Source organism: Gavialis gangeticus, unplaced genomic scaffold (assembly GCF_001723915.1).
Source record: "Gavialis gangeticus isolate Ggan-Ray unplaced genomic scaffold, GavGan_comp1, whole genome shotgun sequence".
Taxonomy (NCBI): domain Eukaryota; kingdom Metazoa; phylum Chordata; order Crocodylia; family Gavialidae; genus Gavialis; species Gavialis gangeticus.
Window position 1 is genome coordinate 25229924 of NW_017729002.1, and position 21500 is coordinate 25251423.

The window sequence follows — 21500 nt, forward strand, 5'->3', positions numbered from 1 at the left end:
TTGTGATGGGCAGCACCACCTGCCCCGCGCTCTCTCACATCGGTACCCTGGGTGTCAGCTCTGAATCTTTGGGGCGGGCCTCACATCCAAGGTAGGTCTTACCCTCGCAAGTCCTTTCTCGGCGGCTTCTCTGAAAGACAGCCCCCCACTCGGCCTCCCATCCAGGCTTGCAGGCCCCAAATCCTGCCAAGTCCTTTGCACTCCTGGCAGACAGCTTTGGCCTGCTCGCCTGTGCTCAGAGCCCGGTGCCAGAGCCGCCTTGCCCTCTCCTGCCCCGTCTCCCGCCCACCGGCGCCTCGCCCCGTGCCTTAGCCCAGGGGTGGGCAACCTGCCGTGTGGTGCCACAGGTGGCAGGGGCAGCCCGGTGTAGGGCAGGAGGCAGAGGGAGCAGAAAGCAGAGTGGGCAGGAAGGAGAAAGCAAAGCAAGAGAAGAGGGCAGGGAGCAGAGCAGTAGCTGAGGCGGGGCAGGAGCAGGAGCTGGGCGCAGCAGCGGGGGGAGCCCACGGCGAAGGGCCGCGGGACAGGGGCGGCTCCCACCTGCGCAGATCCGCTCCCAAAGGCTCCGCGGTTCCGCAGCAGTCGCCATGGGGGGGTCACCATGGCAACCGGCAAACCGTCGCGGCCATTACCCGGCGCAGCCCGCGCGGGGTTGTTTCCTTCCGGGTCGGGCCGGGCCGGGGCGAGCGCACGTGGGGCCGCGGCAGGTAGGAGGCGTGGGGACAGGACGGGGCGGGGGCGGTAGCTGCCGGGCCCCCGCCGCCGCGCTGAGGGCACAGGCGGAGGAGCGGGCCAGGCGCCCTCGGCCGCACGGGACAGAGGACGGGCCGGGTGAAGCCGCCTCCCCTCGTTCCCGTCGCTTCACGTCGTCACGAAGAGGCGAAGCCGAGGCCGGGTCCGTCCTTTGTGCGCGGCTCGCGCGGGAGGGGCAGCGCTGTCATGGCTCGGGCCGCCTGTCTCCTAGCGGTCCCGGCCGGCAGCAGGGGGAAGCGGGGGCAGGGTAGGGCAGGCCCAGCCTGCTGCAGCCAAACGCCTCTTTGCCCCGGGGCTGTATTTGTGGTAACAAGCAGCAAACACGAGGCTCGCTCCTCTCCCAGCTTGCTTGTTCCAGGCGTCTCGTGCAGACTCCTCCAGTCCCTCCTTTTCTCTGTTCTTAACTTGTGGTTGGATGTAATTGAGCCCATCTGTGGTGTGACTCATCCCTGATTGCCCCGCACCTTTGAGCCTTGGATAACAGGATGGCCATGCAGGCATCGCCGGTCCATTACTAGTTGCATCTAATGACATTGCCAGCAGAGCTCTCTGAAAAGGATCCTTATTCAAGGGCTCAGAAAAGCCATGCCAGCTATGACAAGCTTCAGCAGTAGCTGTCGCTTGCTTCCAGCGCAGGCAGAAGCAATCCCCGATGGGTCTCTCTTCTGTACAAAACAGCTTTTATGTCCTGATCTTCAAAGCTACGTGCTAGTTTTTTGGATGCAGGCGAAGGGAACTGGATGCTGGATGCTGTGTATGTCTGCAAATGGGGCCACTGTTCTCTTTCCTCCACATTCAAGTGCTACACTTAGTATTAACAGTTGAAAAGACAGTGAAGCGCTAAACAAAGAGGTCTGTGGTATAATGTTTGAGCTGTGCATTTATTTGTTTTTTCAGAATGACAGTAAAGAAAGAGGGAAGGAGTAATGACAAAGAAACTGCACGTAAGAAAAAACCAAAACCCATGAAAACCACTGGGAGTCAAACTGACATCAAAATTGAAGAGGGCATCCAGTGTGAATCACAAGCAAAACCTAAGGTGAAGGAAAAGAAACGTTTGGCAAAAAAGGAGGATTCAGACTGGGTGAATTCTAAGAAAAAGAAAGTTGGCTCCAAGTCTAAGAAAAAAGCATGTTTTGAAAACTCTGTGAATGTAGAAAGCCATCCAGATTCCCAACCACTAACAGAACCAGAGGAAAAAACTAAAGTTCTCAAAAAAAAGAAAAGGAAAGACAAAGGTCTTTACTTTTTACCACTGGAGAAAAGTCAGAACTGCAACCCAGATCTGAAAAACTACACAGCAGATAATCAGGAAAATGTATTCACTGGTAAAGAACCCAGGAAGAATATCATCCAGAAGTCTGAAGGGGACAGCAAGGTAACCAAAACGAAGAAAAAGAAGAAAGGCAAAGATATTTTCTCCTTAACAGTGAACTGTAATGAAAGCAGTGTATGTCACATTTCTAGTAAAAAATTGCAAAAAAAGCATATAAACAATTCTCAGGAAAAAATCACTAGTAAAAAACACAGAAAAGGGATTGTCCAGAATGATGAATCCGGTAATGTTATACAGAAGAAAAAAAAGAAGAAAAACAAAGATAAACACACCTCTCTACTAAAATTGAAAGGTAACGTGGACAATAATCATGGGACTTCTAAACACAACATCCCAGTAGGTGACTTGAAAAATAAGCAAGGCATCAGTTCCCACGAAAGTACACCGGGAACGGAGAGAGAGAATATTGTCCAGAACTCTGAAAGCGACAGAGACATGACCAAGAAGAGCAAAACCATTTCTTTGCCAGCAGGTGAGGCTAATCAGGACCACAGTTCTAGCATTCCCAATAAATACCTACCAAGACACCAAAAAGACAAGTTCCAAGATAAAGTACTCACTGGAAAAAAACGCAAGAAGAAATTTGGAGACAGTGCAATAATCAAGAAAAAGAAAAAGAAGCTTCATAAAGAGGAGGAGGAAGTAACTAAGTGTGTAACTCCTTCAGACGTTGAAAAGGTTGCATCCATGGGTGGGAAAGCCACACCAGTTAAAAGTAATAAAAAGAAGAAATCCAAAACGAGGGCTGTGGAAGGTACAGCAATGGACGGCATTGATGGAGGATCATGTGAAAATAATAATGTGCCCTATGAGGGGAAGAAACCCAAGAAGAGAAAGAAACAGAGACCAGAGACTTCAGCTGAAGAGCCAAGCATGAAAAAGAAGAAAAAGATCAAGATGAAGGAAGAAAAAACTGATAGTGAGGCAGCGGTAAGCTCCAAGTACATTTTTTTTTTATTGCACCTTACCACCAAATCTCCAAGTGTTTCTTCTACATATTAAAGCCAAATCACCAGATCTATTTTACAAGCTGCTCTGTGTGCATGGACCTTTGTGTCTGCACAGGGCTACAGGAAAATAAATGGGGCTGTGACAGGGATGTGGGTAAAAACCATGGGAACAGCTTTCAGGAGCTGAGGTTAATAGTTTCACTTGCAACAGTCCTGAGGGAGGTTTCAGTGGGGTTTCTGTTTGTTTTCTTCTGTTGTCTTGTACCTTTTGCTGCAGTCAGTGCTTCAGTAACAAAAATGTAAAACACAAGCTACCTGTGGAACTGGCAGGAGTTAGCACAAAAAGGAAGCCTATATCTAAAACCTTAGTAAAGCTGGAGTGTTGTAGCCAGGATGGTCCAGGTTGTGGCTGAGAGAAGTGGTGGTGGCAGTGATAACCAGGGATCCTGGTTTTCTCTGTTTAAAAATCACAAATTCTCTGATAAACACACACACATACATACACACACATTCTCTGATTTAAAAAACCCTAAAATCCATTATTAAAATGAGACACCACTATATATATGTGTGTGTGTGTGTGTGTGTATCAATATTTACAATTTGGAAGCCTCAGTCACTGTAATAAAATCAATTCTAAATACCTATACATTTTTGTATTGGATTTTGGGGTTTTTATCATGGAAAATCAGAGCTCCCCCTTTGCTCATGAGGATGCAGGTCCAGGCCCCTCACTCTCAAGCCATAGCCCCCGGCCCTGCTGGTCACCCTCGCCCGCACCTGCAGCCCCCTGTCCCTCTCAACCCTGCCAGACAAGCCCCCCAGCTGCCAGAGCTACAGAGCCAGGGACCCACATCCGCAGCCCCCTGCCTCTCACAGCAGCACCTGAGCCCCAGCTGCCACCCACGGGAGGTGGCAGTGACTGCTGTGTGCTGAGCAGGAAGCAGAGCACAGAGCCTGGCTCCCCTTCCCCCACACACTGCTTGGCTGGAGTGGAGCCCTTGGGGAGGAGAGACAGAAATGCAGGCTGCCCACTCTCCTCCCGGCAGCACTGAGGGGCACAACTGCCCTGCCACCCTACTGCTGCTAGACAGGGAGGGTGGCATGGGGCTCACAGCAGCAAGGAGCTTCCCCTCCCAGCCCTGGTCTGCCCTGTCACGTTGGGTCCTATCTGCTGGGTCATGGAGGCCCCAGGGGGAAGGCAGCAGGGCAGGAGCACCCTCTTGGGTACCTTATGCAGAGTTGCAGCCTACCGCACGCACAGATCTGGGGGGCATGTGCCCCCCCTGCCCCACCCAGGAGTGTGTGCAGTGACAGGGAGCCAGCCGCACCAGCTTCTACTCCCCCCAGATGAGCTGCCCACAGCCCCATCATACTCCCTGCCAGGGTCCTGCACCTGTGAATTGCAGCCCTGGGTCCAAAGCCCCACACACTGTCCAGCTGGGCAACAGTCCCAGCCCTGCCTCCCTCCCTATGGGGGCTTCAATCCCCCCACCAGACTTACCTGTGGGAGCTGCTCTCCAGGCTGGCTGGTGGCCATCTACATACACACGCACAGGGCGCCTCCTGCGAGAGCGCCCTCCTCCCGCTCACCCCAGCCTCTTGCAGGCTGGAACTCTGCCCACCTGTAGAGAGCTCTTTGCAAAAGTGCAAATCCACATTTCTCTGTTAGATGAGAAATCTGTTTTTTTCAGTTAAAAGGGAAAATCTGTTTTTTTTTCTGTGGGAAATGGAAAACCTGGATCCCTGATGATAACAGAGGGGAGTCGAGCAACCTTGAGCCATCACCCATACCTGGGAAGAAGGCCATGTGCCAAGAGGCAGGGAGGGGAGTCCACCCACCATACAACACAAAGAAGGGTGCTGTAGACCTGAAAGTTTGTCAGATTTCTCTCCCAACTATACAGTTGGTCCCAAAAAAGATACCACAAAGAAAGCCTTGCCTCACTAAAAATATATATACGTTTTCTCATATCTCTGCCATTGTCACTAATAATGGCAATAGCAGCAATAGTAGTGTGGACTACCATGCCAGCCAATGTCTTTACCACCAGGCCATCCAAACAGACCATCTAGAATAGATAAGATGCTAACCTGGTAGTGTCCACTAGCACCTTGTCTAAACTTACTTTTTTCCCTTAAGTTTCTCCCACTGTTGCCACCAGTGGTAGAAATATCTTACCTATAGCAACAAAGGGAAAACTTTAAGGGGGAAAAATTCCGACTGTGAACATACAATTTGAGGAAAATCCCAAGTGTAGACAAGGTCTAAAATGTTCACCTACAAACCTCAACTGATCAAATGTTAGGATCTGTAAGGAAACGTGCTAAATCCTAAATTAAAACAATCCCTAAAAGGCAAAATGAAAAATTGGGTATTTTAAGAGATGGGTAAACTTTAGTTCCAGGAGTCCAACTTGTCCAGGGTAACTAGAAGTAAAATCTGCTTTGGCTGACTTAAAAAATCTCATTGTGCACTCTTAACACACTATAACCCCGTGATGCCCTAACTGTTCTTTCTAAATGAGCTTGCTGTATGTGGCATGTATTTGGGGAAATGCACATCCTGTTTCCTTGTGGTAAGGGCAGGGGTGACTAGAAACATTTTTGACATGCCTTAAAAAAACAGTCCACAAAAAGCAGTATTTTTTTCCTCTGTGAAGGCTTTCAAAATATTTAGTACTGCTTAAAAATAGTGGTAGCATGCTATTATGATCATTTATTATTTTCTCTCCTTTCTCCTTTTATGGTCATAAGGCCAAATATCTCAGTATATATAAGCACCTAAAGATACCTTGCTTTAGTAAGATTTTCAAAAGTGCCTACAGGTATACTGATTTCCAGGCACTTGTGCAAATCCCAGTGGGCTCCTTATCTGCATCTTGCATGCCTAAATACCTTTCAAAATCTGGCTCTTACTTGCCAGAGACCTGCTTGATTGCCATGGGCATGAAGAACACACAGCTCAGTGTTGATGGGAGCTGCAGGTGCCTCAGCACATTTAAAAATCAAATTCTAGATGGCAGGATTTCTACAAATACTTTATACTTACATGGAGCTTCTTAGACTCTACAAGAGCTTTACATACATTTGGTCTCAGCTGCTCCCAGAAGTAATTAATATTCCATTGGTGTTACAGCAGAGAAAAAGCTAGGTCCAGATAAGATAGCATGTACCTGGAGCCATGCTGTAAGTCAGTGGTAGAGCAGGGAATAGAATTTACAACCTTAGTTTCTGCGCTAACCACCAATTCATGCAACATAACACTGTAAAATTAGCCTTCTTCCTCAACCGTGGCTGGCTCTGGAGCAGTATTTTCTAGCTGGCAGCTTGCTGCAGCAGCTACAGGGAGAGCTGCAGTACTTCCTCCGACTTTTTGTTAAGATTGGCAATATGTTTGGTCATGATGGGCTCCCAAGGTTGTTTAGTCTGGGATACCATTTATATTTAACACACTTGGAAACATAAGTATGTGCTGGGAAACCTATTACTGTACTTTGCTTTGGTATGTCTCCCTGTACCTTAATTTGGATTCTGTAGAAACCCACACTGCTTTCTAAGATCCAATACTTCTAGTCTACATTTCAGTGTACAAGTGGATTTTTTTACTTACATGGAAGTCCAGAAATAGCCTTTTTCAGGAAGGGTGTATGGTTGTATGTATATAAGTACTTTATCATTGGGTAACTGGAGACATGGGGATGTAAATGCCTTTGTTAGACTTTTCTTTTTGACCTTTAGAAGGACAAAATGGTTTTATTGCTGGGATACACTTTCTAATTAAATTGATATTGCTCTGTTGAGACTGTTAGACGTTGTTTGCATGCTCACATGCGTACAAAGGCAAGATAAGCTTTATAGTGATAAATGCAACTGCATGATGGTGCTGAACTATTTAGATGGAAAACACAGCAGGAGATAGGGAGAGAGATATGTGTTTTGTCTTTTCTATTCGTGTCCACCCCTCTTTAAATTAATAGCGAAACCTTCCCCAATGAAATTCCTCTCAAGATTTAGAAATCTGGCTATTGTTAGGCCTGCTAACACTGCTGTAATATGCTGCTGATAGTACTGGTCTCCTGTTTCACTGCATCACAATTCTGGACCAGTTTCTCATCTCCAATGCATGTCACACACTGCTGCATCTCTCAGAAAATTCACTGATCTGCTTGTGGAGCAAGCATGCTGGCCAAGGGGTTTTTTTGTTTTATTTTTTTAGACAATATGCAGTGATTCCAGCTAGTAGCTAAGACTTGCATTTTTTCCCCTGAATATAATTATCCCTGAATGAATTTGGCTTAAGTGGAAACTAATCTTATTGATGTAGCTCTGACAGCGTATTTTATGTGTCAGCCATATGAACGCCCATTTGGAGGTAGGGATCCCAACATGATGGAGAGGTTCCAGCTCCTTTCATAGTTTCATAGTTTCTAGGGTCGGAAGGGACCTGAGCAGATCATTGAGTCCGACCCCCTGTCATGGCAGGAAAGAGTACTGGGGTCAAACGACCCCGGCAAGGTGGTCATCCAACCTCCTCTTAAAGACCCCCAGGGTAGGAGCCTGCACCACCTCTCTTGGAAGTTGGTTCCAGATCCTAGCCGCCCTGACCGTGAAGTAGCGCCTCCTGATACCTAGCCTAATTTGTGGTCCCCGTATAAAGGCTGAATTAGAACGTCTGAAATCACATTTCTAACAGTGAGTTGAACTGTCCCTAGTATTCCCTTCCTTTGAGGGTCTGACTACTGAGCTTTTAGCATACTGACATAGGCCTGCTTGGGCATTGATTTGGCTGGCAATTTGAAATGTGTGTGAAGAGAGAGCAAAATGATAGTGGTTACCTTGCGGTGGTGTCCAAGGGCCCAGTCCTGTTCCTGCTGAATTGAGCAAACTTTGCTGGTGGTGTCTGTAGGAGCAGGACAGAGTGGTTACAATAGGAAAAAATAGTGGTAATGATCATTGAATGCCTTCCTTCTTAATGGTGGTCATTCTTTGTGTGCATGCTTCCACCTGCGTAAGCCCCACTCTAAGTATCTTGTTCGTTCTCACTAAAACAACACTGTTTCACAACAGAAAGTCTCTGGTGCCTTTGTTAATGAGACTTCATTACCCTTATGTAGTCCAATCATAACTAGTAACACTGGACAAAACAGAGCAAATGCAGTCTATGCCCCAGCCCACCTATCATTTGCTGCTAAGCTGTTTATTTGCTGGTGGTTGGTTCCTGCAAAGGGTTGTTGCATGCACCTTCTATGGGTTCAGCACAGCCCAAAGGACAGCCTGGTTCTGCCAACTGTTTGGTAACCTGGAGGGGGTCAGCTCCTTGGGAATTACCTAGCATGAGTGCACACCCTTCCTCCTTTCTTGCCTGCCACCTGCCCTCCAAGCTATAAAATCCTTGGCAGTTGTTAGCAGAATTTGGTCCTTTCCTGTCATCCCTGCTTGTTTTCTTGTCTTAAAGAAATCTGAAGAGACAGTACTAGGCCATCTAGAAGCAAATTCTCTTTTTTTAAGAGCCTGGGCTCTTCCTGTAGTGAAGAGCATCTCCTCCACATTTGTGGGGTAGATGTCCTTATGTGTCTGTGCATGAAAGGGAGATTTGGAAATGAATTATCTGTGGCTCGCCTTAAAAACAAACCACAACCATAAGTAATAGCGGCCCTTGCTCCTGTAAGTATGCTGCAAATCTCCTTGTCCTGGCATTCCTTGCTTATTTCACGCTTGGATTATTGTGGTAGCTTTCTCAATAGATCTTTCCTCTGGCCACCTTCTCCAGGCTTGTCAAAAGCTTGTGGCTCAGTTAATTTTCCACTAGCCCAGGCTCTTCATTACGTATCCAGTTACACTGGCTGTCCATTAATCCTGCCCTTGTTATTGACTGGGGGAAACAGCAGAGAAGAACCAGAAGGTGCAGAAGCCACTAAAGCAGAGTACTGCTGACTAAGGTTTGGAGGGTACCTGTGATCCAGGCCAACTTTTTGCATGCAGAATTGTGCATGGGAGGCTCCCTTCCTTAGCTGCATCCCATCTGCTTCTGCAGGCTCTGGACAGAAAGCTGTGGAGGAGCAGCCAGTTGGAGTAGTTGCAGAGGTACGGACCTGTGTACGTTGAGCCTGGAGTTGTCTGCCCTGGACAGACAGAACTGGCTGTTCGCTCCAGCCTCACCCTTCCACCCCCACTCCTGCCATTTTCTCTTTGGCTTCGCTCTTCTGGCTCTTACTCCTTCCCTTTGCTCCATATGGATGATTGCTTCTGTAGCTGGCAAATTGAGTTATGGTAAGGCTTTTTAGCCATAGTCCAGGCCTTCCCGGAACTAAGCAACAGCATTGAACAGCGCTCCTGTGGCTCAGGGAGATGCGAGTGCTGTGACTGGGCAGTAGGTGAGCTCTGGTTTTCTTATAGGGAATGTGGCTGACAGAGTGCCGGGGGATTGGTGCACCAAATAAGGGATGCTTGGCACAGAGCCGACAGTTTGGGATTAACAAATTATACAAGTAGTGGACAAACAAAGAGAGAGTGTGTGTTTTGTGTTGCCACCCTGGGGAGAGAGGAGCAACCTTGGAATTCTTGTTCGAACAACGGGGCTTCCAGAAACGAACGTCCCACACACCCAGCAGAGGATTGGAGGCCAGCACCCCCAAAGGTGGCTGCTGTAATGTCTAAGGAACCACTTGTTAGGTCATAGTACAGGGAGGAAACTCGGAATAAAGCCTAGAGGCACATCAGACAAGTTGCAGTGTCAGTCCTTGGAGGGCTCTGGCAAAAAGCGTCCTGGTAGTGACACCCTTCTAACATAACTCACTCAAAACAAGAATGTGAAAACAATATACTGTTTGCTTCCACCCAGTTCTCTTTGCTTATGTTGGTACCCCCTTCCCCACACTGTGTTTGTGCTTTCCATTTAGACCATGATGTCTTTGGGACAGGGCTCATATACTGCTCTGGGAGCAGTACCTGGCACAACAGGGTCCTATTCTTGATTAACCGTTATGCACAACAACAAACCTGATAACAGAGGGACCTTTGTGAGCTGGCTTCTCTGTATTTTCCATGTCTTGACATTTGTCACAGATTCAATGCCAGTCAGCTCAGCCTTTTCTTTACACAGTGGAGAATGTGGCCGAGTTTTGATTATTACAGAACTGTAATTTGAAGTGTCGCTGCATCACCAGCATGTGCACAGGAGATTATAATATGTTCCTCTGAGGTTTATAAGTCTCTTGTGAAGAAAGGGTTTCAGATGTCCAGAGACTTTTATTAAAGTTGTGTTTCTGTTATGCAAAGCGTTAGCAGATCTCTTTCCCTGGAGAAAACTTCTCCAAGAAGCTGCACAGGATCAGCTGTCATCTTCAGTTTAGAAGTTGATGGTTTCTTCTTACCTAACACTTTACTGGGTTTTAGTCCGTCTCATCTGAGCCTGCTCTCGCATTTATTTTTGGTGCTAAGTAAATTCCACATAACGTGAATAGATCCAGGCGGAATCTCATCACAGCCACCTTTATGATGGTGCTCTGTTTTGTCCTAAAAATTTACTGTGAAGAGATTTTGCCTATAAAGCAAGAAAAAGGGTTTGATAAATCAGCGGTCACCTAACAGGGGCTCCATAACTGACTCGTATAGAAATGTCACTGTTATGGATTCCTGTAGATATTTCTTTGTCCAGTATAACATTACAATAAACTTCAAGGAAATGCCTGGCTAATGTTATCATACTGATATTTCACTGTAAAAAGATTCAACCTGTATAGGCAGGAGCTGGAAAAGGTTTTGGTGTAATGACATTTTTCATAGTAATGGCTGTTGTCCTAAATAGCACAGGGCACTGTGTGGCTAATTGCCAGTGGCCTGGGTTTGGAAATTTTTTCTACTAAAATTATCTTTGTTATAACAAGATTACACCTTTAATCATACTGACATAGGGTTTTTTCCCCTCTTGTTTTACAGGAATCTGAGAATGATGTAGCAGTTGTGGGGGAAAGAAAAGGAAACTGTGATGAAATAAATATAGACAAGGTATTATCTCAGTTATATAAATTCTGCAGTTTTGTGTAAGGCCTAATATCTTCCTATCAGGGAGGTATCTTTATATCTAATGAAGAGCATGATCACACACAATCTATGCAAGTAAGAAACAATAATAAAAAAAAATTAAATGGCAGTCTCTGCCAGTGCTACACAAAATAGAAAATTACTTAGCACATGGAAAACACCGTACCTTCTGCAGGCCAAGGCCAGCACATAAATCTCAAGTGACAGGTAAAAAGGGTTTGAAGTAGCATATCAAGATTGAATGTTTGGTAGTCTGGCCCCTGTCAGCCCAGCTGTTACCTGCAGTCAGAAGGATTAATATTGATTGATAACTGCAAAATATTTGCTTTGTGTGATGCTTACTTGTAAAAAATGGTAATATCTGAAACTAATGTGGATTTACTTTCTGAAACTATGGGCAAAAGGAAAACGCATTTATGCTGCACCTAACAATACAGATTGGTTTTCTGATTGCCTTCTTTACCCTTCATCTTTATATTGTGAATTTAGTCAGTAAAACGTTCACACAAAAATACACTTTCTTTATAGACAGTAAATAACTGCAATATTTTTCCATCTTTTAGTTGAGACGGCAAGCCCTGCAAGAAGAGATCGACCGAGAATCTGGCAAAACTATGGGTTTCAGAAGCAAAGTGAAATCTGTACGTATGAACTTAGAGCTTGTTCTTATGAGATAACATGGCCCAGAGTAACCCCCCATCTGTATGCTAGTCATGTGCACTGCCTGGCACACCAGCTTCTCTTCTGATTGCAAATTTGAGGTCATGCTACAGAACAAATTAGTCCCATCTCGAGAGAGGCTGGGAGCAGACCAGTGAACTCTAGCAGCAGTGGGGATTGTACGGACCTCTAAGTCCCATCATTAGTCCTGAAAAGTAGCATTTTTCCTTCTCTCTGGAGAATTAGCCAAGATAAATTTGCTGCTAAATCATTTTCTATTTATTGTGGAATATAAATAACACTAGTCCATGAATAGAGCTGTCATTGGAACTAGAATTAGTACAACAGCATGTCCCTTGTATTTGGAAAAAAATCTAACCTTTTGAAACTTCAGGAAAACTCTGAAAGTGTGATGCTGTAATTCTTGATGGCTTTAACATACTAAAGTTAATCCGATATAACTCCAGCGATTTCAGTGGGACACCAGTACAGACACATCTGACCTAATTGTACGGTGCTTTTAAATTGCATACCATGAGCTGTGGAAAATGAGCGAATTGCTGAACCCTGACATCTGTCAAAAGGAATAACCACTTGCACCTGGTTTTTCAGCAGTGAAAGCATAGAGCAAGGTGGTAGTCCCAAACTACTGAGCACAGCATTCAGCCCATCCAGTGTGTTTTAAAGTCTCCATGTTAGCTTGGCAGGCATTTGGTCATTCGTGAATAGATGCTGGCTGTGTCTGTCAAAGTACAGAAGCCTCTGTACATTTAACCGAGGGAACGGAGAATTTGACCAATGTATTTGGGGAAGAAAGTCTCAGATGAATAATTCCAACTAGATATGCAGCTCAAGCTTGGTCAGGTGAGTGAGAAGACAGAAAATGGATCTCTCCTCCACCCAGTCAGTCATCTTTTAACTGTTCACATTTCCCAGGCACTTCTCACTTCCTTGCCTTTTCATTTCCTGCTCCCTGACTCCAGGAAGATTTAGCATGTAACGTGTGTCAGCTGCTGCAGTATCTCGTCTTTACTGAGGCTAATAGGATGCAAAAGGGGGAGGGGGCCTTATTAATAGCCAGGATTATCTCAGCTGTCTGGACTGCAAGAGTAGGCTGCCACTATTCCAGGGAAGTATGAATTCACATCAAACAAATGGTAGAAACCCTAGAAAACACTCATGCAAATTTTTGCATAGCTTTAGGGGGAGGACCGGGAAATGAAGTCCCTGCTTTTATTTTTAAAGTTATGCTTTAAAACTGTAACAGCCTAATTGACTCTGAAGTCATTCAGAAAATGACATTGTTGTCAGGGAATCCCAGTCCTTTGATGCTGATCTATCAGTGGTTATTAGCACATTGAAGAATAGGAGCTATGAAGACTAATTAGTAAGCTTCACAAAGACTAAGCTGGAAATGCTGCAGTAAAAGCCATGTGTAGTAATTGCCAGTAGTTACCTTAAAAAATTATAGGGTTTGAAAAGCTGTAATTATTTCTGCATCTGTGCTGATGTGAATCCTCCATCCCAGAGTGAGAGAGCAAGCATGCCTGTGTGTCACAGACATTGGCTTGAACCAGCTGTGTGACAACTTTACTAGTATTTCTACAAAAGCTGAAATATAAATTGAAATGATGCTTCACTTTGAACAGGATAAAAACTGCATACTACGGAAATCCTGCTTTTAAAAGCAGTATTTCAGTCTGCTGAATGGCCATTATGTGTTTAATTTATAACAAGCCCTTGTAGCTTGTTGGCAATGCTGAAATTCTTGTATAGTATTGCTGTGTAGCTTCTTGGCTGTCTCAGTGAGGCTAAAGGTTTTGGTATGAACCCAAGGGTTGAGTTGGATGGCTTGCAAGCTTTCACATGAATTGAATTTGAATTCATGGGTGGAATTCTAAAGTTTATCCAGCTCTCAGTTTCTTAATTAGGCGTCAATTAACCAGCACAGTTCCATTTAGCCAGGCAGCATCCAATTTCAAAGAGTGATATTGCAGTGTCAGTCATGTCAAAAATAAAAGAGCTGGCAATTACATTGTGGCCCCCAGGTCAGCCTCAAGACCTGGGTAAAGAGACTTAACTGATAACGCAGTGATCTTAAATAAACCAGAGGTGGGAAGAAGGAAAATTGCTTCCGATGTAACCTTGTGTCCGTAAATACAAAAGTAGAAATTTTGCTTTTGCCCTTAGGCAGCTTGGCCTAAATTTAGCTCCCAAATAGTTTGGCATTTAGCACATAGTAAAACTGAATCTGGGAGGAGCAGATGTACAGTTTAGCTAAATAAAGAGAGGACCTTAGATGAGATGCTCTACTGTGTAACACTGGAACTGCTGGGAGCTCCTGCCTTCATTAGCAGCAAAATCCAGAGCTAAATAATGAGAACTAACTATCTACATTGGTGCTGGGCGTATGAGTGAACGATGCATCTCTGTTGTGAGCAGCGGATAATCAGTAACAAACTGGGGAAGAAATCATGTGATTGGGTGCCTATACATGTACAGTGAGGCTGCTCCAATGCACTGCAATTATGTAGTAATTACAGTGCATCGAAGCAGACGATTAATTGAGTCTGCAGGAGTGTGTTAATTACTGCGCTCCAGCAGACTCCAGTGTCAGATGTATCAGTGTCCCCGCCCCCACCTGAGCACATCTAGAAATGTCCACTGTTCTTAGCAAAGCTAACTTCATTAGAAAAAGTTCATTTTCATTTCCCTAACTCTACATAGGGAAATGAAAAGTATTCATCAGAAGGTGACAAGTCTGAAATCTGCTCTTGAAAAGACAAGTGGCAAACTAGTTAGTAAAATTGAAGAGTGGCCTGTAAAGGCCCTCGTCTTTGAATGGAGAGGTGTCCAGATGGTAGAGAAGCTGAATGCCTGAAGGGAGAGGAAAAAAGAAACACTGAAGACAAAGACAGGAAATACAGGTGATGCAATAACTACAGCTCAGCTCTACAGAGTTCTTGTGGGATTACTCCCTACTCCTCCCCCATTTTTTTTCATTATGGTCTTAAAATTAAGCACATTTTGTTCCATTTGACATGGCAGTTCTCTCTATTGGCTTCAGAAAGACGGTAGTTATTGAACATACCCTAGCTTATCTCTGGAGGTTTGCCTGGGGCCTTAGTCCACAAGACAGACTGTAAACATTATGTAGTTGAAGGGAATTCTGTAATTGTCCTTAAGTGGCTTATCTGTACTGCAAACCAGTGGACAGTGCTGCAATATTTCTGCACACGCTTTAGAAGGGTTGAGGCTTTAATACTAAGCAAATCCAAAGTGATATTAAACTGTAGAAGCTTTTTTCCTTGCCCTGCAGAATTTCTCTACTGCAGGCAATGGGTATAAGTGTACAAAACATGGTAGTAATCTATGACAGACTGGACTGGAAAAGCAGCAGGAAGTATTCAGTGAACAATCCCAAGTGTTAACTCCCTGCCTTGCTAATTAGTAGCTGTACCTTTTCTTTTATTTCATTACAGGCTACAGCATGCAAAGTGCTGTGTGCGATTGAGCACATTGTCGCATAGGACCTTACATTTGCAGTTAGCGTGGGTGAATGTTAGCGCAGAAGTCAAAGCCCTATGGTCTGCAAGAAGGTGGAATGGCAGCAGCAGCCATACCCTGGCATACTGCATTTTCTTGGAACATCCATTGATTGCAACAGTTTGCATTGGTGTTATTCAGTTTTATTGATCTACTGAAGGAAAACCTCATTAATAATCTTGTTCTCTTTTGCAGGACACCAAGTTCGGCCAGTGGAGCACAGCTGCTTTTGAAACTTCAGATGAAAAAGCAAAGTTCCTCAGACTCATGGGTGGTTTTAAGAAGGGCTCTACATCAGTCCAAGATCCACCAGCCATCACAGAGAAGCCAAACATGGCTTTGAGCAGGGAAGGGGAAGAAAAATTAAAGCAGGCTCTGCATGTGGAGTTTGAGAGAGCCGTGAACTTGAAGCACCACAGAAGAGTTGGCCTGGGATTCCAACCTGTCGGCAAAAAAATACACATAGACAAGTGTGCTTCTAGATCCATCAAATTTGAGGACTGAACTGTGCAGTATGATGGAAGGGATGAAAATGCAGCATGGAAACTCGATTGTTACTTGCCACAGCTGTTTATTTGGAATAAGCTACGGAGCATTTCAAACTTACGTTCAACACAAAATTTGCAACTTTTGTCACAACCTCAAGTGAGGCAGTGACTTGAAGCCTCAGTGCACACTGGGATAGGAACCTGCCCAAACACAGCCCAGAAGTCTTCTAGCATGACTCCTTCAGCAAAGGTTTGAGGCTTCAGCCATAGCTGGGGACAGGTTAAAGTTTGTAAGTATTTGTTTACTTTTCAGAATGAAGACTATTGTAAATTCTTTTTTAAACAGATTTTAGTGACTCACAGGGGCTCAGAGGTTAAGTAAAATCCTCACTTTTCTGCAGCTGTACCTCTGAAAGAGGCCTGATCAGAGGGCTACTTCTTTTTAAACAAAGTTACCGTTATCTTTCTTAAATGTTTAGTGTTACCCCTGTAGCTAACAAGCGTTGTTGACTGTTCTACTTGTTTTAAATCTATGTTCTGATGCTTTGCTTTAAGGGCTAATTCCTGCTTCTGGTCAAAATCCAGTTAAACTGTTGTAAACAAGATGTGACCCCAGATTTGTCAAACTGTGGGACAGTCTTGTAGGAAGCAAAGTAATTTTTCATAGCCATACAAAACTTGTGCAAGTTAAAATCACAGAACAACTGGAATAAAATTGCTATTTATTAACCTCTGAATTATCTCCTAGCTGTAGAGTTACAACCCAACATGAAATGCATTTATAAATATGCATGAATAGAGCAAATGCACAGATCCAAACAAGAAGGATTTGATATTTGAGAAGCTCTAAGTGTTAAGTGGCTGGTAGTTATGAGCATGCAGAAGAAAAGTAAGAGCTTTCACTTTTAGTACCGCTCTGGTTCTGAAATGCATGGCAGAGTAAGCAGTTGTTACGCCAGTGACTTTCACCATAGAGTAGCTCACTTTGCAAGAAGAGACTAGTTATTTTCTCCCCTTACTAGCATGTTTGGATAGTCTCAACTGTGCTGAGGCATTGTTGATCCTCATTGTTTTTCCTCTTACCACAGAGCAGGCTACTACGACTGTGCAAAGCTTTGGGTAGTGATTCGATTCAGAGGAGATTCAGCCCGATTTGGTGGCCAAATCTCCGAATCGGAATCAAATCAGGGGACCAGTTAAAAGGCCCAAATCGATTTGAAGCTGTCCAAATCTTTTCTGAAGATTCGGAGAGCTTTGATGATTCGGAAAGTCCCTGGTGGCTGCAGCAGGGAACTGCAGCCGGACTCCAAGCTGGTAAGTGGGGGGGGAAGGGGTTATTGGGGGGTGCCTGCCAGCCCCCATCCCCTGCCCGCTCCCCCATTCCGCGCACCATGGCTGCCCTGCCTGCCCCAGCTCCCCGTGATTTAAAAAAAGCCCCTACTCACTGGGTGCTGCTGGGGGGGGGTGCGATCCCTGCTGCCCTATGCTGCATGGGGGGCTCTGTCATGAGCCCCCCAACCCCTCTCTGCTCCCCCAGTGTCCCCCATGGCTGCCCCAGCCCTTTAAGAAAAAAGAATGAGAAAAGCCCTGGGACTCACTGCTCCTGCAGCAGCCTCAGACAACTCCCGCAGAGCCCCCCCATGCAGTGCAGGACAGTGGGGATCGCCCCTGCCGGCAGGAACGTGGAGTCCAGGGGTTTTTCTCTCTAACAAAAAAAAGGGCTGGAACTGCAGTGGGTGGGGCAGCCATGGGGGGTGCTGGGATAGCAGGGGGGGTCAGGGGGCTCGTGCAGAGTCCCCTACGCAGCATGGGGCAACAGAGATCATCCCCCCACCCTGCAGCACCCAGTGAGTCACGGCTTTTTTTCAGAGAGCTGGGAGAGTGGATGGGGGGTGGGCCTGGCTGATTCAGAGATTTGGCTGAATGGAATCAGGACGGTGATTAAAGTCACTGAATTTAATCACTGTCCCCCAAATCAGCCGAATGTGAAGTGACTATTAGCTGCTTCGCACAGGCCCACAGGCTACCATCAAACTGCTTTCATCTCCTTGCTAAAAGGGTAAAACCTGCACGTGTTCAAGGAAGGCATGGATCACACTAAGAAGCAAGTAGGGGGATCCTGGCTGTTGATGTCGTCAGAACAAGAGGGGCTGTATATGCATAGGTGCAAAATGAGCCACAGAAATAGTGATAAGCTAAGGCTGAAACCTGAACTCATGCAGTGCACCCTCCTTCCAATGAAGACATTGCGGACTATAATGTACTTACGTCTGTATCTTTAAGTGCTACCTTACTTTCACTGGGATTGTATGGGTTTAAAACCAAGAGTGTCACGTAAAGGCAGGTTCACACATTGCCTTGCAGTTGGAACATAATGCTGTTGCGATGCATGTCAGTAAGGAGCCCAGTTTACTCTCTCTTAGCTAAATTGGTTCTGCAAAGCAGTGGTCAGGTACCAAATTCATCCAGCAGAAGGAACAGCAGAGACAAGTAGCTTTAGTCATTTTTCAGGGCAAACGCCCACACTGACCTTTCTACTTTTATTCAGGCTGGCCCCTGCACTCATGGTAGATGGAGTCTCACCTCAATTATTTTGTAACCACACGTTGTAAAACCAGGTAGTGACCAGCAGCACCACATTCCTCCATTGTTTCTTTGCCTGAGTAAAGTCCTATAATGTTTTCACAGATCTGTATATATTTATATATACAGGGGTGATCTGATGGCCACCTATAAGTTTATCAGGGGTGACCACCAAGATCTGGGGGAACGTTTGTTCACCAGAGCGCTCCACGGGATGACGAGGTCGAATGATCATAAACTACTGCAAGACCGTTTCAGGCTGGACATAAGGAAGAATTTCTTTACTGTCCAAGCCCCCAAGGTCTGGAACAGCCTGCCATCCGAGGTGGTTCAAGCACCTACATTGAACACCTTCAGGAGCAAATTGGATGCTTATCTTGCTGGGATCCTATGACCCCAGCTGACTTCCTGCCCTTCGGACGGGGGGCTGGACTTGATGATCTTCCAAGGTCCCTTCCAGCCCTAATGTCTATGAAATCTTTATAGTGAACATTTTTATTCTTTGTACCTAAGCTTCATTTTTACTTTGAAAGCACCTGTTGGCTTATTTTAAATGAGACTGATGCCTGTCTGTTTCCAGACTAGCTCAGAGGTACCTAGTTATCAGAGAAATTTTGCCTGTGACAATTACACAGCTAGTAAGGGAGCCTGTTAAACTCCATTCACAAAGCAGGGGGATTTGTGGGGCCGACGCTGAACTTCCCATTGCGGATCTGTCTGCCCCTCTCGAGGGGTTTCTACTTCACCCACAGCTGCTCCAACTTGGCTGCTGGAGCTCAGAGACTGGGGTAAACCTGGTTCAGATCTCGAGACAAAATATTGTGTAATCTGCACATTAAAGTGAGCTTAGACAAACAGGCAGGCTGGTGCCATTATTGACAATGTATGCACCTTCTCTATAAAAGACAATGCATGGTGAAGCAGCAATGCACCAAGTGTTACATTAGTTGTGACAAGGGATGGCACCACCACTTTCTAAACTAGACCTAGTTCAGTCCCTTTAAGCCAATGCCTGGTCATTAATTACATCTTCTACATGAGTTCTGCTTTACTAACAGGCGTGAAAGAAAGTAAGGACTCAGAACAAGGAAGGTGGTTGATAGGTTTGGGGACCTGCCATAAATCATTTGCAGGCTGACAGCGACTCTGGAAGTGGCTGCAGTGCTTTGGAAGATTTAACTGGAAGCTGGAAGTTAAGAACAAACAGAGGATGACAACCTCTACATGTCAGGCTGTGCAAGCCTGAGCTCACTAGGGTGCAGGGCTGTGCAGTGTCTCTTTCTCTGTACCAGCTATACAATCCTGCTGTTTTGCACCATCCTTGTATCAGCAACCTGCATCAGCCAGGCAACCAATGGGACAAGCATCCTTGTAGACTTTCTACACTGCAATCTTACAAGAGAAAGATCACCACTGTACTGTACAAGGAAACAGCAAGCCCAGTAATGACAGTACAATACTAAATGTGTAGAGCAGATATGTACCTAGTGTGAATTTATTGGATTCCAGAGGAATTGCTCTTTGGGTAAAACATGCCCAGGCAGATAGAAGTTATACATGAGAAGTAGCCACATTCTGCTGCTTTTTGTCATCTCTGCCAGAAGCTGTACATGGGAGCCAGGGTGGGTGGAGGTGGGAATATGGCATGGGCTGCCCCAGGTAGGAGCAGGTGGGGCTTGGCCCCATGCAGAGTGCCATGGGGGCAGGCATGGGCCAGACTAGGGGGTGGCAACCTGCACCTGCACCACACTGCGCAGGCACGTTCTGTTGCATGCACCTCCCTTCCCTCCACTCTCAACCAGCTCCAGGGACCTAGTGGGCAGGCAAACCCTCACACATGTACACCCATCCCCCTACCCTCCACACACACACACCTCCCCCCAAGATGAGCTACTATGCGATCATCTCTATATACATTACTTAAAAAAACCTAAACCAGGTCTCTTTTTTTAAATAAAATGACAGTGTGTTATAGTAGATGTTTGATTTTTGATATATGATTTTTTTATCTGTAATTTGTTAAAATAACATCTGAAAGATTTTATGTGTGTAACTCACAACAGCTCTCAGAAACTCATTAAGTGGCCCTCCAGCCAAAATAATTTCCCACCCCCGAGTTGGAGCCACTGGTGCCCATATGGATTTATGCTTCTGCCAGACTGTTTCCAGTATCTGGTCTTGGAACAAGCAGCGCATGGATCGTTCCATGTGGTGCAGCTATCAGAAACTCTTGTAACAGTTACATACCCTACACAATTGGTTTTGAAAAACCTAATTTCCAAACTTCATTTTAAAAATTAAGCATCCAATTACTCATTTAGTCTTCTATAACCCTTCAGTGTGAGCTCAGTATTACAGCATAGGCAGTGTGTCCATCGACAACTGGACCCCTTGATATAATCATTACACAGTCAAATTATGTTGCACAGAATCCAGTGGTTGCCTGGCAACTGTAGCAGTCATTCACCACCTCAGGCCAATCACTACATCAGTCGACTTCCTTTTTTCTTCAGTATCAGGGAGGCTTCATCCACTTTTAACTCACCTAAGTGGTACTATTGAAAATACTGAACCTCTGCAAAGCAAGTAGGAAAAAACACTGCAGATCTAGTACTACCTGCAGTCATTGCCTGGACCAGCTCCTGCACTCTCCAGCTAAGGCATGTCTTGGGGCTTTGAACCCCTTGTTTTAATCAAAGGTGTCACTTGGATCATAAAGGAGAGTATGTGAAAAGTCAAATTAAAATAGCAGACCAACAAACCAACCAACCTCCATTAAACATTACCCATTCCCTCACTCATGGAGCAGTTGTTACAAAATTTCACTCCTGTGAACTAGTCACCCCTTCATATAATTTTCCAACCTCTGCAGAAGGCAACATTTTTATGTAAAATTTGCTTCGATTATTTAACTCATTCCTAGTCATTTCTTGGAAATTACCTCAGTAAATTACCTGAACTCACAACCAAAACTAAAGCACAAACAGCAGTTTGCAACCTCATATCGTGGCTCCTTGCCAAAGATGAGAAACAGTAGAGGAGGATTTTTAGGCAGCATAAAAGCAAAGGTAACAAATAATCACAGGATGTCAGTCACATGATGACTGCATTAGTGAAAAAGAACAAACAGATGAACTAAAC

At 45.3% G+C, this 21500-nt stretch overlaps 2 protein-coding genes across 2 annotated transcripts in view; one reads left to right on the forward strand and one right to left on the reverse strand.

Moving 5' to 3' along the window:
• Positions 1-615, reverse strand: part of IQCK (IQ motif containing K) — a 121629-nt gene extending 121014 nt beyond the window's left edge. The window contains exon 1 of the mRNA XM_019507699.1: positions 538-615. Within this exon, the coding sequence (XP_019363244.1) occupies positions 538-586 (49 nt within the window). The 5' untranslated portion in view covers positions 587-615. The remainder of the gene's footprint in view (positions 1-537) is intronic.
• KNOP1 (lysine rich nucleolar protein 1) lies at positions 584-16595 on the forward strand. The gene is given in 6 exon segments (XM_019507697.1): positions 584-676; positions 679-704; positions 1648-3016; positions 10978-11046; positions 11646-11723; positions 15484-16595. Coding segments are annotated over 6 exon segments (1929 nt in total). The 5' UTR covers positions 584-598; the 3' UTR covers positions 15793-16595.
• Positions 16596-21500: the final 4905 nt, after the last annotated feature.